At 50.4% G+C, this 15,425-nt stretch overlaps 1 protein-coding gene across 4 annotated transcripts in view; it reads right to left on the bottom strand.

Moving 5' to 3' along the window:
• Positions 1 to 2,936: 2,936 nt before the first annotated feature.
• The window catches only part of LOC138658052 (myosin-IIIb-like), a 167,235-nt gene continuing 154,746 nt past the window's right edge, over positions 2,937 to 15,425 (bottom strand). The window contains exons 28-29 of one of the 4 annotated variants that reach the window (XM_069745634.1): positions 14,340 to 14,525; positions 2,937 to 3,757 (exon numbers count right to left, since the gene is read on the bottom strand). In XM_069745634.1, the coding sequence (XP_069601735.1) occupies positions 3,695 to 3,757; positions 14,340 to 14,525 (249 nt within the window). In that variant the 3' untranslated portion in view covers positions 2,937 to 3,694. The remainder of the gene's footprint in view (positions 3,758 to 14,339; positions 14,526 to 15,425) is intronic. The other 3 variants (XM_069745640.1, XM_069745625.1, XM_069745629.1) reach the window with 3 other exon arrangements.

Raw genomic sequence — 15,425 nt, forward strand, 5'->3', positions numbered from 1 at the left:
ATATTATAGGCTCACTGCTAGTTCCCCAATAACCAGCCTATTAGTGGAAATAGCCACGACCTCCACCGTTAATCAATTGCGTAATTGTCCTGATGATAGGGGGCAGCAGAGAGCTGTTCGCGAAGAAAAGGCAACAGCAGGGTGGGTTCACGTGACGCCCCCAGCTGTGATCTTTGACAATTGGTGGCAAGAGGAGGGATATTACAGATCATCAGTGGTTGGAGTTAGCAATCATTCCTGTCACTGAAAACTTGCACAGTTCTTTAGAAAATTTTGTGCAAAGTTTGGAGGAATCGGTGTTTTGTTTTTTGTTTATCCTGGACCAACATTGTACATGTAGCAGTTACACCCCTCCACTTCTCGTTTTTCTGCCCTATCTTTTGTTTGGCAAATATGGCTGAAGTTGAAGAGGCCTGGTATAACCAGCAGACCAAGGAGTTTCTTGTTAACATTTGTATCACGAAATAGACTCCACTGGCAAAACCAGGCACCAAATGATTACAGATCTACAGGAAGGTGATGCAGAGCAAGCTGGTTGCTCAAGAACTGATGAAGGGGAGGGCAGCCAAGGCGTAGTTGACACTGCTGCAGAAGTCCCACCAGTGGATGCAGCCATGTCTACAACCAGAGTAGCATGGATCTCACCAGTGGATGGTCTTATAGCAACTCAGCGTAGACTGCCATGAGGGATGACTGAAGCCGATTCTGCAATTCCAAGAGCGAACAGAGAAACAGGCCCAGGCCAAGAGAGATGAGCGACAAGCCGACCGTCGGTACCAGCGAGTCCAGCAATGCCAACAGCTTTGTTGACCAGTGGGCCCAATATATAACCCCAGGACTACGAGGTGTTCACCTCTCTCCCTCGAGATCAAGATGGAAACTACAAAACCATCAAACAGGCCTGATGAAGAAGTACCAGCTGACTCCTGAAGTATACCGCAAAAAGTTCTGGGCCCTCATGACAGCTACAGTGATATGGTAGATGCTCAGACCCAACTTCGAGCAGTGGGTCCAAGGACAGTCAGTCACCAACTTTGCGGAACTGAGTCTGACTGTTAAAGTACGGTTTCTTCATCTTTGTTCATTTGAGGTGCTACAGTTTTTGCTGGACCGAGAGCCAAATGAGGCCACACAGATTGCAGATGCCTAAGCCAATCTTAGACCTGAGTTGCGGAAGTCAGTCATTACCAGCAGGATGGGGGGTAAGCCGACAACCACCAATGCCCCCGCCATACTGCAGCCATTCTTTTTGTTGGTATGGCGCTTTGGAGGGCCCATGAAAATTTGCAACTGGTTACTGAGGGTGACAATGTCAGTGTTGGGCTCAAGGACACCGGCACAGAATGAACCCTCATGGGCCTTGAGTTTGTATTACCGGTAAAACTCCTTCCTGGGAAAACCCTGACAGTTACCGGTTTTGGGGGCATTCGCAATATCTTACCGATGGCCCGGGTTTTTCTGGATTGGGGTGTGGGGAGGGGGATTAGGGAAGTGGAGGTGTCGGAGAATCTCCCCACAACTGTTTTATTGGGAACTAATCTGAGACGGTTGGTCACCTGATACATCCCTGTCAACCCTCCCAGATCCGATACGTCGTGTTATGCGAGTGTCAATGTCATGCATAATGGTCATGCTTATTTTGGTACATGAAAATGCAGACATGTCAAGCTGCGAGGTAATGTAACAGAGGATCCCCTAAAATGGACGAGAGTCACTGCTAAGGGTGATGGGGACCAGCGCAGAGATCACGAAACACGCGATTCCATGCAGCTGACCAGTGTCACAACGGACAGTGAAATGGCCGATGGTAGCTGCCCCATGATGAGCGCTGCTGCTAAGTGCTTTCCCACCCCCATGACAGGCTTTGGGGCACACTTTACCACCAGAGTCCACAGTCTGTCATGGGGGTGGGGGGTGGGAAGGCAGAGTCCACAGCCTGTCATGAAGGGTGGGAATGCAGAGTCCACGGCCTGTCATGAAGGGTGGGAATGCAGAGTCCACGGCCTGTCATGGGGGGTGGGAATGCAGAGTCCATGGCCTGTCATGGGGGGTGGGAATGCAGAGTCCCCGGCCTGTCATGGGGGGTGGGAATGCAGAGTCCACGGCCTGTCATGAAGGGTGGGAATGCAGAGTCCACGGCCTGTCATGGGGGGTGGGAATGCAGAGTCCATGGCCTGTCATGGGGGGTGGGAATGCAGAGTCCCCGGCCTGACATGGGGGGTGGGAATGCAGAGTCCACGGCCTGTCATGAAGGGTGGGAATGCAGAGTCCACGGCCTGTCATGAGGGGTGGGAATGCAGAGTCCACGGCCTGTCATGGGGGGTGGGAATGCAGAGTCCCCGGCCTGTCATGAAGGGTGGGAATGCAGAGTCCCCGGCCTGTCATGAAGGGTGGGAATGCAGAGTCCCCGGCCTGTCATGGGGGGTGGGACTGCAGAGTCCCCGGCCTGTCATGATGGGTGGGAATGCAGAGTCCACGGCCTGTCATGGGGAGTGGGACTGCAGAGTCCACGGCCAGTCATGGGGGGTGGGACTGCAGAGTCCACGGCCTGTCATGGGGGTGGGACTGCAGAGTCCACGGCCTGTCATGGGGGGTGGGAATGCAGAGTCCACGGCCTGTCATGGGGGGTGGGAATGCAGAGTCCACGGCCTGTCATGGGGGGTGGGAATGGGGCGGCAGCGTCCAGACTAAGGGGCGGCAGCGTCCAGACTAAGGAGCAGGAGTCAATAATATATAACAACGTGCGGAATGTTTATAATTGTCCTTCAGTAACCATAGGAATAGTGACTAAAAGAGAGAAATACACTGAAGAGGGAAAAGTGAGAACCTTCTGGCCCGGACTGCAGGTTGTTGGCAGCGACACCGGACCACTTGATCCTACGTACATAGAGCAGTGGTGACCATTCTCAGCTGTGCTCCATATTCCTCACACCACCAATTTATAAATCACATCTGAGCTTTTATTGCATGACGGTGATTCATGTGAAAAAAACGAAAGAGAAAATCAATCACAACATGGAGAAGATGGAGTCATAAACAGCCATGAGACCACGGGCACAGAAACGTACAGAGCCGCACAGTACAACAGCAAGGGTCTTCACTGTCCGTGACGACAAGGGTGAGGACATTTCACTTTATAGAACAGGCAGAGGTGGTGAGGGTTCAAAGCACTGATCACCTCGCTCCCTCCGGGAGGCGACTGAAGGAATGAGGGGTCACTGAGGAGTACACCGATCATCCACCAAGAAGCAGATATACTGCTGAGAAGGTCAGTGAGGAGTACATCGTCACCCCCAGGAGGCAAAAGGCTGAGGAGGGAAGAAGTCACTGAAAAGTACATCGCCACCCTCCTGAAAGCAGATACAGCGCTGAGGAGGTCAGTGAAGAGTGCTCAGTCATCACCCAGGAGGCAGATGTATGGATGAAGAGGTGAGGAGTTACCGAGGAGTACACCAGTGAACCCCCAGGAAGATGTATGGCTGAAGAGGTAAGGGGTCACTGAGGCACACATTGGTCAACTTCCAGGAAGAAGATGTACAGCTGAGGAAGTAAGGGGTCACTAAGGAGTGCAATGTTTCCCCCAGGAGGCAGATGTATGGCTGTGACGTTGAGTAGGATCACTGAAGATTACACCGTCAGCTCCCCAGGAGGCAGCAGCTTCTGAGTTCCTTGGCTCGCCATGTCGATCCCACTGTTACCTCACAGATTGTCCGCACTCTTTTGCTTTACAACCATCGGTCATATTGAGAGACGTAACCTGCAGGCAAGAGAAGTAATATCAGCCTGTGTAGTGGAGTGGGGGTCCGAATATGATCTTAAGAACTAACAGCTTTAAAGGGGAAAGCAAAAAATTAGGAGAAAAACATCATAAAAGGCAGGGTTAAGGACATCAGAAGATATCCACAGTAGAGGACTGCATGAGGAAAACCGAAGAAGACGACTACGTGAGCCCACCAGAAGATAATTACAGAAGAGGACTGGGAGCGCGCACCAGAAGATAACTACAGGAGAGGACTAGGCGAGCCCACCAGAAGATAATTACAGGAGAGGACAGGGAGAGCCCACCAGAAGATAATTACAGGAGAGGACTGGGAGAGCCCACCAGAAGATAATTACAGAAGAGCACTGGGAGCGCCCACCAGAAGATAATTACAGGAGAGGACAGGGAGAGCCCACCAGAAGATAATTACAGGAGAGGACAGGGAGAGCCCACCAGAAGATGATTACAGGAGAGGACAGGGAGAGCCCACCAGAAGATAATTACAGGAGAGGACAGGGAGAGCCCACCAGAAGATAATTACAGAAGAGGACAGGGAGAGCCCACCAGAAGATAATTACAGGAGAGGACAGGGAGAGCCCACCATAAGAATTACAGGAGAGGACAGGGAGAGCCCACCAGAAGATAATTACAGGAGAGGATTGGGAGAGCCCAACAGAAGATAATTACAGAAGAGGACTGGGAGAGCCCACCAGAAGATAATTACAGGAGAGGACGGGGAGAGCCCACCAGAAGATAATTACAGGAGAGGACAGGGAGAGTCCACCAGAGGATAATTACAGGAGAGGACAGGGAGAGCCCAACAGAAGATAATTACAGGAGAGGACAGGGAGAGCCCACCAGAAGATAATTACAGGAGAGTACAGGGAGAGCCCACCAGAAGATAATTACAGGAGAGTACAGGGAGAGCCCACCAGAAGATAATTACAGGAGAGTACAGGGAGAGCCCACCAGAAGATAATTACAGGAGAGTACAGGGAGAGCCCACCAGAAGATAATTACAGGAGAGTACAGGGAGAGCCCAACAGAAGATAATTACAGGAGAGTACAGGGAGAGCCCACCAGAAGATAATTACAGGAGAGTACAGGGAGAGCCCACCAGAAGATAATTACAGGAGAGGACGGGGAGAGCCCACCAGAAGATAATTACAGAAGAGGACTGGGAGAGCCCACCAGAAGATAATTACAGAAGAGGACTGGGAGAGCCCACCAGAAGATGATTACAGGAGAGGACGGGGAGAGTCCACCAGAATTTAACTACAAGTGAGGACAGGGAGAGCCCACCAGAAGATAATTACAGGAGAGGACTGGGAGAGCCCAACAGAAGATAATTACAGAAGAGGACTGGGAGAGCCCACCAGAAGATAATTACAGAAGAGGACTGGGAGAGCCCACCAGAAGATAATTACAGGAGAGGACAGGGAGAGCCCACCAGAAGATAATTACAGAAGAGGACTGGGAGAGCCCACCAGAAGATAATTACAGGAGAGGACAGGGAGAGCCCACCAGAAGATAATTACAGGAGAGGACTAGGCGAGCCCACCAGAAGATAATTACAGGAGAGGACTGGGAGAGCCCACCAGAAGATAATTACAGGAGAGGACGGGGAGAGTCCACCAAAATTTAACTACAAGTGAGGACTGGGAGAGCCCACCAGAAGACAATTACAGGAGAGGACAGGGAGAGCCCACCAGAAGATGATTACAGAAGAGGACTGGGAGAGCCCACCAGAAGACAATTAAAGGAGAGGACTGGGAGAGCCCACCAGAAGATAATTACAGGAGAGGACAGGGAGAGCCCACCAGAAGATAATTACAGGAGAGGACTGGGAGAGCCCACCAGAAGATAATTACAGGAGAGGACTGGGAGAGCCCACCAGAGGATAATTACAGGAGAGAACAGGGAGAGCCCACCAGAAGATAATTACAGGAGAGGACGGGGAGAGCCCACCAGAAGATAATTACAGGAGAGAACTGGGAGAGTCCACCAGAAGATAATTACAGGAGAGAACTGGGAGAGTCCACCAGAAGATAATTACAGGAGAGGACGGGGAGAGCCCACCAGAAGATAATTACAGGAGAGAACAGGGAGAGCCCACCAGAAGATAATTACAGGAGAGGACCGGGAGCGCCCACCAGAAGATAATTACAGGAGAGGACGGGGAGAGCCCACCAGAAGATAATTACAGGAGAGAACTGGGAGAGTCCACCAGAAGATAATTACAGGAGAGAACTGGGAGAGTCCACCAGAAGATAATTACAGGAGAGGACGGGGAGAGCCCACCAGAAGATAATTACAGGAGAGAACAGGGAGAGCCCACCAGAAGATAATTACAGGAGAGGACCGGGAGCGCCCACCAGAAGATAATTACAGGAGAGGACAGGGAGAGTCCACCAGAAGATAATTACAGGAGAGAACTGGGAGAGTCCACCAGAAGATAATTACAGGAGAGAACTGGGAGAGCCCACCAGAAGATAATTACAGGAGAGGACAGGGAGCGCCCACCAGAAGATAATTACAGGAGAGGACGGGGAGAGCCCACCAGAGGATAATTACAGGAGAGGACGGGGAGAGCCCACCAGAAGATAATTACAGGAGAGGACTAGGCGAGCCCACCAGAAGATAATTACAGGAGAGGACGGGGAGAGCCCACCAGAAGATAATTACAGGAGAGGACGGGGAGAGCCCACCAGAGGATAATTACAGGAGAGGACTGGGAGAGCCCACCAGAAGATAATTACAGGAGAGGACGGGGAGAGCCCACCAGAAGATAATTACAGGAGAGGACAGGGAGAGCCCACCAGAAGATAATTACAGGAGAGGACAGGGAGAGCCCACCAGAAGATAATTACAGGAGAGGACAGGGAGAGCCCACCAGAAGATAATTACAGGAGAGGACAGGGAGAGCCCACCAGAGGATAATTACAAAAGAGGACAGGGAGAGCCCACCAGAAGATAATTACAGAAGAGGACTGGGAGTGCCCAACAGAAGATAATTACAGTAGAGGACTGGGAGAGCCCACCAGAGGATAATTACAGGAGAGGACTAGGCGAGCCCACCAGAAGACAATTACAGGAGAGGACTGGGAGAGTCCACCAGAAGATAATTACAGGAGAGGACAGGGAGAGCCCACCAGAGGATAATTACAGAAGAGGACTGGGAGCGCCCACCAGAAGATAATTACAGGAGAGGACAGGGAGAGCCCACCAGAGGATAATTACAGGAGAGGACAGGGAGAGCCCACCAGAGGATAATTACAGGAGAGGACTGGGAGAGGCCACCAGAAGATAATTACAGGAGAGGACTGGGAGAGCCCACCAGAAGATAATTACAGGAGAGGACTAGGCGAGCCCACCAGAAGATGATTACAGGAGAGGACTGGGAGAGCCCACCAGAAGATAATTACAGGAGAGGACGGGGAGAGCCCACCAGAAGATAATTACAGGAGAGGACAGGGAGAGCCCACCAGAAGATAATTACAGGAGAGGACAGGGAGAGCCCACCAGAAGATAATTACAGGAGAGGACAGGGAGAGCCCACCAGAGGATAATTACAGGAGAGGACTAGGCGAGCCCACCAGAAGATAATTACAGGAGAGGACGGGGAGAGTCCACCAGAAGATAATTACAGGAGAGGACTGGGAGAGCCCACCAGAAGATAATTACAGGAGAGGACAGGGAGAGCCCACCAGAAGATAATTACAGGAGAGGACAGGGAGAGCCCACCAGAGGATAATTACAGGAGAGGACAGGGAGAGTCCACCAGAAGACAATTACAGGAGAGGACTGGGAGAGGCCACCAGAAGATAATTACAGGAGAGGACAGGGAGAGCCCACCAGAAGATAATTACAGGAGAGGACAGGGAGAGCCCACCAGAAGATGATTACAGCAGAGGACTGGGAGAGCCCACCAGAAGATAATTACAGGAGAGGACAGGGAGAGCCCACCAGAAGATAATTACAGGAGAGGACGGGGAGAGTCCACCAGAATTTAACTACAAGTGAGGACTGGGCGAGCCCACCAGAAGATAATTACAGAAGAGGACTGGGAGAGCCCACCAGAAGACAATTAAAGGAGAGGACTGTGCGAGCCCACCAGAAGATGATTACAGCAGAGGACTGGGAGAGCCCACCAGAAGATAATTACAGGAGAGGACAGGGAGAGCCCACCAGAAGATAATTATAGGAGAGGACTGGGCGAGACCACCAGAAGACAATTACTGGAGAGGACAGGGAGAGCCCACCAGAAGATAATTATAGGAGAGGACTGGGCGAGACAACCAGAAGACAATTACAGGAGAGGACTGGGCGAGCCCACCAGAAGATAATTACAAAAGAGGACTGGGAGAGCCCACCAGAATTTAACTACAAGTGAGGACTGGGCGAGCCCACCAGAAGATAATTACAGGAGAGGACAGGGAGAGCCCACCAGAGGATAATTACAGAAGAGGAGTGGGAGAGCCCACCAGAGGATAATTACAGAAGAGGAGTGGGAGAGCCCACCAGAAGATAATTACAGGAGAGGACAGGGAGAGCCCACCAGAAGATAATTACAGGAGAGGACAGGGAGAGCCCACCAGAAGATAATTACAGAAGAGGACAGGGAGAGCCCACCAGAAGATAATTACAGGAGAGGACGGGGAGAGCCCACCAGAAGATAATTACAGGAGAGGACTGGGAGAGCCCACCAGAGGATAATTACAGAAGAGGACGGGAAGAGCCCACCAGAAGATAATTACAGGAGAGGACAGGGAGAGCCCACCAGAAGATAATTACAGGAGAGGACAGGGAGAGCCCACCAGAGGATAATTACAGGAGAGGACAGGGAGAGCCCACCAGAAGATAATTACAGGAGAGGACAGGGAGAGCCCACCAGAGGATAATTACAGAAGAGGAGTGGGAGAGCCCACCAGAGGATAATTACAGAAGAGGAGTGGGAGAGCCCACCAGAAGATAATTACAGGAGAGGACAGGGAGAGCCCACCAGAAGATAATTACAGGAGAGGACAGGGAGAGCCCACCAGAGGATAATTACAGAAGAGGAGTGGGAGAGCCCACCAGAAGATAATTACAGGAGAGGACAGGGAGAGCCCACCAGAAGATAATTACAGGAGAGGACAGGGAGAGCCCACCAGAAGACAATTACAGAAGAGGAGTGGGAGAGCCCACCAGAAGACAATTACAGGAGAGGACTGGGAGAGCCCACCAGAAGATAATTACAGAAGAGGACAGGGAGAGCCCACCAGAAGATAATTATAGGAGAGGACTGGGAGAGTCCACCAGAAGATAATTATAGGAGAGGACTGGGAGAGGCCACCAGAAGATAATTACAGGAGAGGACTGGGAGAGCCCACCAGAAGATAATTACAGGATAGGACAGGGAGAGCCCACCAGAAGATAATTACAGGAGAGGACTGGGAGAGCCCACCAGAATATAATTACAGGAGAGGACAGGGAGAGCCCACCAGAAGACAATTACAGGAGAGGACTGGGAGAGGCCACCAGAAGATAATTACAGGAGAGGACTGGGAGAGCCCACCAGAAGATAATTACAGGAGAGGACTAGGCGAGCCCACCAGAAGATAATTACAGGAGAGGACTAGGCGAGCCCACCAGAAGATAATTACAGGAGAGGACGGGGAGAGCCCACCAGAAGATAATTACAGGAGAGGACTGGGAGAGCCCACCAGAAGATAATTACAGGAGAGAACTGGGAGAGCCCACCAGAAGATAATTACAGGAGAGGACAGGGAGAGCCCACCAGAATATAATTACAGGAGAGGACTGGGAGAGCCCACCAGAAGACAATTACAGGAGAGGACTGGGAGAGGCCACCAGAAGATAATTACAGGAGAGGACTGGGAGAGCCCACCAGAAGATAATTACAGGAGAGGACTAGGCGAGCCCACCAGAAGATAATTACAGGAGAGGACTAGGCGAGCCCACCAGAAGATAATTACAGGAGAGGACGGGGAGAGCCCACCAGAAGATAATTACAGGAGAGGACTGGGAGAGCCCACCAGAAGATAATTACAGGAGAGAACTGGGAGAGCCCACCAGAAGATAATTACAAGAGAGGACAGGGAGAGCCCACCAGAAGATAATTACAGGAGAGGACGGGGAGAGCCCACCAGAAGATAATTACAGAAGAGGACAGGGAGAGCCCACCAGAAGATAATTACAGGAGAGGACAGGGAGAGCCCACCAGAAGATAATTACAGAAGAGGACTGGGAGAGCCCACCAGAAGATAATTACAGGAGAGGACTGGGAGAGCCCACCAGAAGATAATTACAAGAGAGGACAGGGAGAGCCCACCAGAGGATAATTACAGGAGAGGACTGGGAGAGCCCACCAGAAGATAATTACAGAAGAGGACTGGGAGAGCCCACCAGAAGATAATTACAGGAGAGGACTGGGAGAGCCCACCAGAAGATAATTACAGGAGAGGACAGGGAGAGCCCACCAGAAGATAATTACAGGAGAGGACAGGGAGAGCCCACCAGAGGATAATTACAGGAGAGGACAGGGAGAGCCCACCAGAAGATAATTACAGGAGAGGACAGGGAGAGCCCACCAGAAGATAATTACAGCAGAGGACTGGGCTAGCCCACCAGAAGATAATTACAAGTGAGGACTAGGCGAGCCCACCAGAAGATAATTACAGGAGAGGACTGGGAGAGCCCACCAGAAGATAATTACAGAAGAGGACTGGGCTAGCCCACCAGAAGATAATTACAAGTGAGGACTAGGCGAGCCCACCAGAAGATAATTACAGGAGAGGACTGGGAGAGTCCACCAGAAGATAATTACAGGAGAGGACAGGGAGAGCCCACCAGAAGATAATTACAGGAGAGGACCGGGAGAGCCCACCAGAAGATAATTACAGGAGAGGACCGGGAGAGCCCACCAGAAGATAATTACAGGAGAGGACTGGGAGAGCCCACCAGAAGATAATTACAGAAGTGGACTGGTAGAGTGCACCAGGCGATAATTACAGGAGAGGACTAGGCGAGCCAACCAGAAAAAAATTACAGGAGAGGATTGCAAGAGCCCACCAGAAGACAATTACAGGAGAGGACTGGGAGAGCCCACCAGAAGATAATTACAGGAGAGGACTGGGCGAGCCCACCAGAAGACAATTACAGGAGAGGACTGGGCGAGCCCACCAGAAGACAATTACAGGAGAGGACTGGGCAAGCCCACCATGTGATAATTACAGGAGAGGACTGGGCGAGGCCACCAGAATTTAATTACAAGTGAGGACCGGGCGAGACCACCAGAAGATAATTACAGGAGAAGACTAGGCGAGCCCACCAGAAGAAAATTACAGGAGAGGACTGGGAGAGCCCACCAGAAAATAATTACAGGAGAGGACAGAGAGCCCACCAGAAGACAATTACAGGAGAGGACTGGGTGAGCCCACCATAAGAATTACAGGAGAAGACTGGGAGAGCCCACCAGAAGAAAATTACAGGAGAGGACTGGGAGAGCCCACCAGAAAATAATTACAGGAGAGGACTGGGAGAGCCCACCAGAAGACAATTACAGGAGAGGACTGGGTGAGCCCACCATAAGAATTACAGGAGAGGACAGGGAGAGCCCACCAGAAGATAATTACAGGAGAGGACTGGGAGAGCGCACCAGAAGACAATTACAGGAGAGGCCTGGGAGAGCCCACCAGAAGATAATTACAGTAGAGGACTGGGAGAGTCCACCAGAAGATAATTACAGGAGAGGCCTGGGAGAGCCCACCATAAGAATTACAGGAGAGGACTGGGAGAGCCCACCAGAAGATGATTAGAGGAGAGGACTGGGAGAGCCCACCAGAAGACAATTAAAGGAGAGGACTGTGAGAGCCCAACAGAAGATAATTACACGAGAGCTGTCACGAGATTATATGAAATATAATATGATTTTGGAGTTTGCCTGTCAAACTCATGCTGCGGGCTAAACAGCCCTCCCTTCCCTCTGTGTTTCTGAATCTATGTGTAGGAGGGGGTTTTATTGCCCTGGCCATAAATTCCAGGCTCGAAGCCAGTTACTCGTCCTCCTCCCAACTGCACTAGCTGAAACTGGTATAGAAGCTTCCAGAATCCATGAAAGTCTTTGTTCCATTATTGTAAGATATTGGGCTAGAAAAAAGGAAAAATACATATTCTTAACGTCCATCGGCGGATCTGTCAACCGCTGTAACCATGAGCTTCTAACTCCATCAGGTAAAAAAGTAGGGATTTCTCTGTAATTATGCACCACAAATAGAACATATTTGATCTCATTAGAATGCCAATGTTAATACGAAATGAATGCTGGGTTTGTTATGACTATGACATGTTCTGTAGCGAAGTTACAGGCATTAGACAAATTTAGGTTAAATTTAGTAAAACTGAAGAGAGAGGAGGGGCTGGGTAAACCAGCCCTTTTTTGTGATGTCATCAGGTTGAGCTATAAGTCTGCCAGGCACCCCAGCCTGGGGCTGTCTGTCTGCTGGAGCCTATGTGAGTCTGACTTGAAGAGCTGTTCCTAACCAGAGTCCTGATGCACTGAGACAGATGGAAACTCCACCACTAGCCTGGTTGCCTCAAATGATCTGAACACATGTAAGTGTTATTTCTCATTTAACCCCTGTTATTTTTATTATTACCTTGTACATATTTCAATTGTCTCATATTGTAACATCTTTATATAACTTTTTATAAACACTGCCTTAAAATCATTTATGGAGTATAATATTTAATATACTAGATTCGTTCTTCCTGTTCTAAAACGTACCCTGTCTCCTGAAGGGAATTACGCTACTGTTTATGGTTAGCTTCGGACCCGTTTAATCGAAGCTGGTGGCAGCATACATTTGTACATTGCCTTTGGGTGTTGTTGTAGCGACTGCGGCGTTGATAATTATTGTTCCTGCCTGAGTGGGAGTAGGTTATCGCGTCGCTGCAGCGTGCCCAATAGCCAGTACATAGCAGGCAGCCTTTCTGGCGACTAATTACCCTAGCTGCAGTATCTAATCTGACCTGAGAGTAAGGGGGGCGCCAGAGAGCTGCAAGTTTCAAGTGGAACTGTAAGTGGGATATACATAAATCCCTGCAGTTCGTGGTATATTGAAGAGCAGTGGGATACCTAAAATAAGCCCCTGCTGTAAACTAAGAGGTCAATAGCCTTGTGTGTGTTTTTTCATCACATTGTGCAGTGGAGGGATAACTAAGATAAGCCCCCTGCACATGTGATAGCCGTCTGTTGGCCTAAAGTCACCTCAATCCGTGACGTGGGGGTGACGGTCACGGTGTGAATCGTAACAAGAGCATTGGGCGAGCCCACCAGAAGACAATTACAGGAGAGGACTGGGAGAGCCCAATATAAGATAATTACAGGAGATAACTGGGTGAGCCCACCAGAATTTAATTACAAGTGAGGACTGGGGGAGCCAACCAGAAGATAATTACAGGAGAGGACTGGGCGAGCCCACCAGAAGATAATTACAGGAGAAGACTAGGCGAGCCCACCAGAAGACAATTACAGGAGAGGACTGGGAGAGCCCACCAGAAGATAATTACAGGAGATAACTGGGTGAGCCCACCAGAATTTAATTACAAGTGAGGACTGGGGGAGCCAACCAGAAGATAATTACAGGAGAGGACTGGGCGAGCCCACCAGAAGACAATTACAGGAGAGGACTGGGAGAGCCCACCAGAGGATAATTACAGGGGAGGACTGGGAGAGCCCATCAGGCGATAATTACAGGAGAGGACTGGGCGAGCCAACCAGAAAATAATTACAGGAGAGGATTGCGAGAGCGCACCAGAGGATAATTACAGGAGAAGACTAGGCGAGCCCACCAGAAGACAATTACAGGAGTGGACTGGACGAGCCCACCAGAAGATAATTACAGGAGAGGACTGGGCGAGCCCACCAGAAGATAATTACAGTAGAGGACTAGGCGAGCCCACCAGAAGACAATTACAGGAGAGGACTGGGAGAGCCCACCAGAAGATAATTACAGGAGAGGACTGGGAGATCCCACCATAAGATAACTACAGGAGAGGACTGGGAGAGCCCACCAGAAGATAATTACAGGAGAGGACTGGGAGAGCCCACCAGAAGATAATTACAGGAGAGGACTAGGCGAGCCCACCAGAAGATAATTACAGGAGAGGATTGGCAGTGCCCACAAAAGGATAATTACAGGAGAGGACTGGGAGAGCCCACCAGAAGATAATTACAGTAGAGGACTGGGAGAGCCCACCAGAAGATAATTACAGGAGAGGACTGGGCGAGCCCACCAGAAGATAATTACAGGAGAGGATTGGCAGTGCCCACCAGAAGATAATTACAGGAGAGGACTGGGAGAGCCCACCAGAAGATAATTACAGGAGAGGACAGGGAGAGCCCACCAGAAGATAATTACAGGAGAGGACTGGGAGAGCCCACCAGAAGATAATTACAGGAGAGGACAGGGAGAGCCCACCAGAATTTAATTACAAGTGAGAACACTGCAATAGCCCACCAGAAGATGAGACCACACACAATCCCAAAATAAGCGAAGTGGATGTCAAACCTTACCTGCTGGATTTCACGCATTGCCCGCCGGATTGATCTGTGGTAATGTCGGGACAACTCCAGTGACTGGGAGACCTGAGGTGCCCCATGCGAGACCGTGGGAACGGGAGACACTGCGTTCTCATCCCTCAGAGGCAACATTCTCTTCAGAAATTTCAGCTCCTCATTGTCCGGCTCCCAATGATTTATCTATGTAAAGAAAGGAATAACCAGACGATCTACCAAAAACTGTAACTACCCCAACCAGGCCATAATATGTAGCGGAAACCTGTGATCGACAGTCATTTACTGTCACAACGACAAACATAAAGCTGCCTGCACCCTCGACATGCCACCCGACCGTCCTTACACTGCAACGGTGGGACAACTATAGATAAAGTAGGCGGCAAACAAAACCTCCACCATCCAAACTACCCTGTCCTCCTCCTTATCTTCTTTCCAGTCTGCCTCTTCCTCCTCCTTTATCTCACAAGGATGATAGGAGTGATACATTGTGTGATCGGAGAATAGATTTTGGGTTCCTGGGGTCAGTGATGATGGTGTTAGGAATACCTGCCATGGACGCAGTCGTCCACCTTTGGTTTCCAGACTGTTCCGCTGGTCTGTCTGTGGTGAGGGCAGAGCTAATGTGCACTGGGGTGGTGCGACTACACAGGGTGGTGTCCTGTGTGTGGAAGTGGGGAGTGATGTGGAACATGGAACGCTTAGCTTCCCACTTGCTTCTTGGCCAGGAGACATGGGGCGCTGTCTTGTCTGGCGTTAGCCAATGGTGGGCATGTGTGCGGTTATGAACAGGTAATTCAGAACCACAATGGACATTGAAGTTCAGAGCACACAAAGTGACCTGACAATTACCAAAAACATAGGACGAGCTCTGAGACGTGGGAACTCTGCTGACCGCAATCCCTAATCCTATCCAACCACACTAAAGGTAGCCGTGGAGCGCTCCTGACCAGACCTATGCGCCTCGAGCACAGCCTGAGAAACTAGCTAGCCCTAAGAAAGAAAAATAAGCCTACCTTGCCTCAGAGAAATACCCCAAAGGAAAAGGCAGCCCCCACATATAATGACTGTGAGTTGAGATGAAAA

Source organism: Ranitomeya imitator, chromosome 1, assembly GCF_032444005.1.
Source record: "Ranitomeya imitator isolate aRanImi1 chromosome 1, aRanImi1.pri, whole genome shotgun sequence".
Taxonomy (NCBI): Eukaryota; Metazoa; Chordata; class Amphibia; order Anura; family Dendrobatidae; genus Ranitomeya; species Ranitomeya imitator.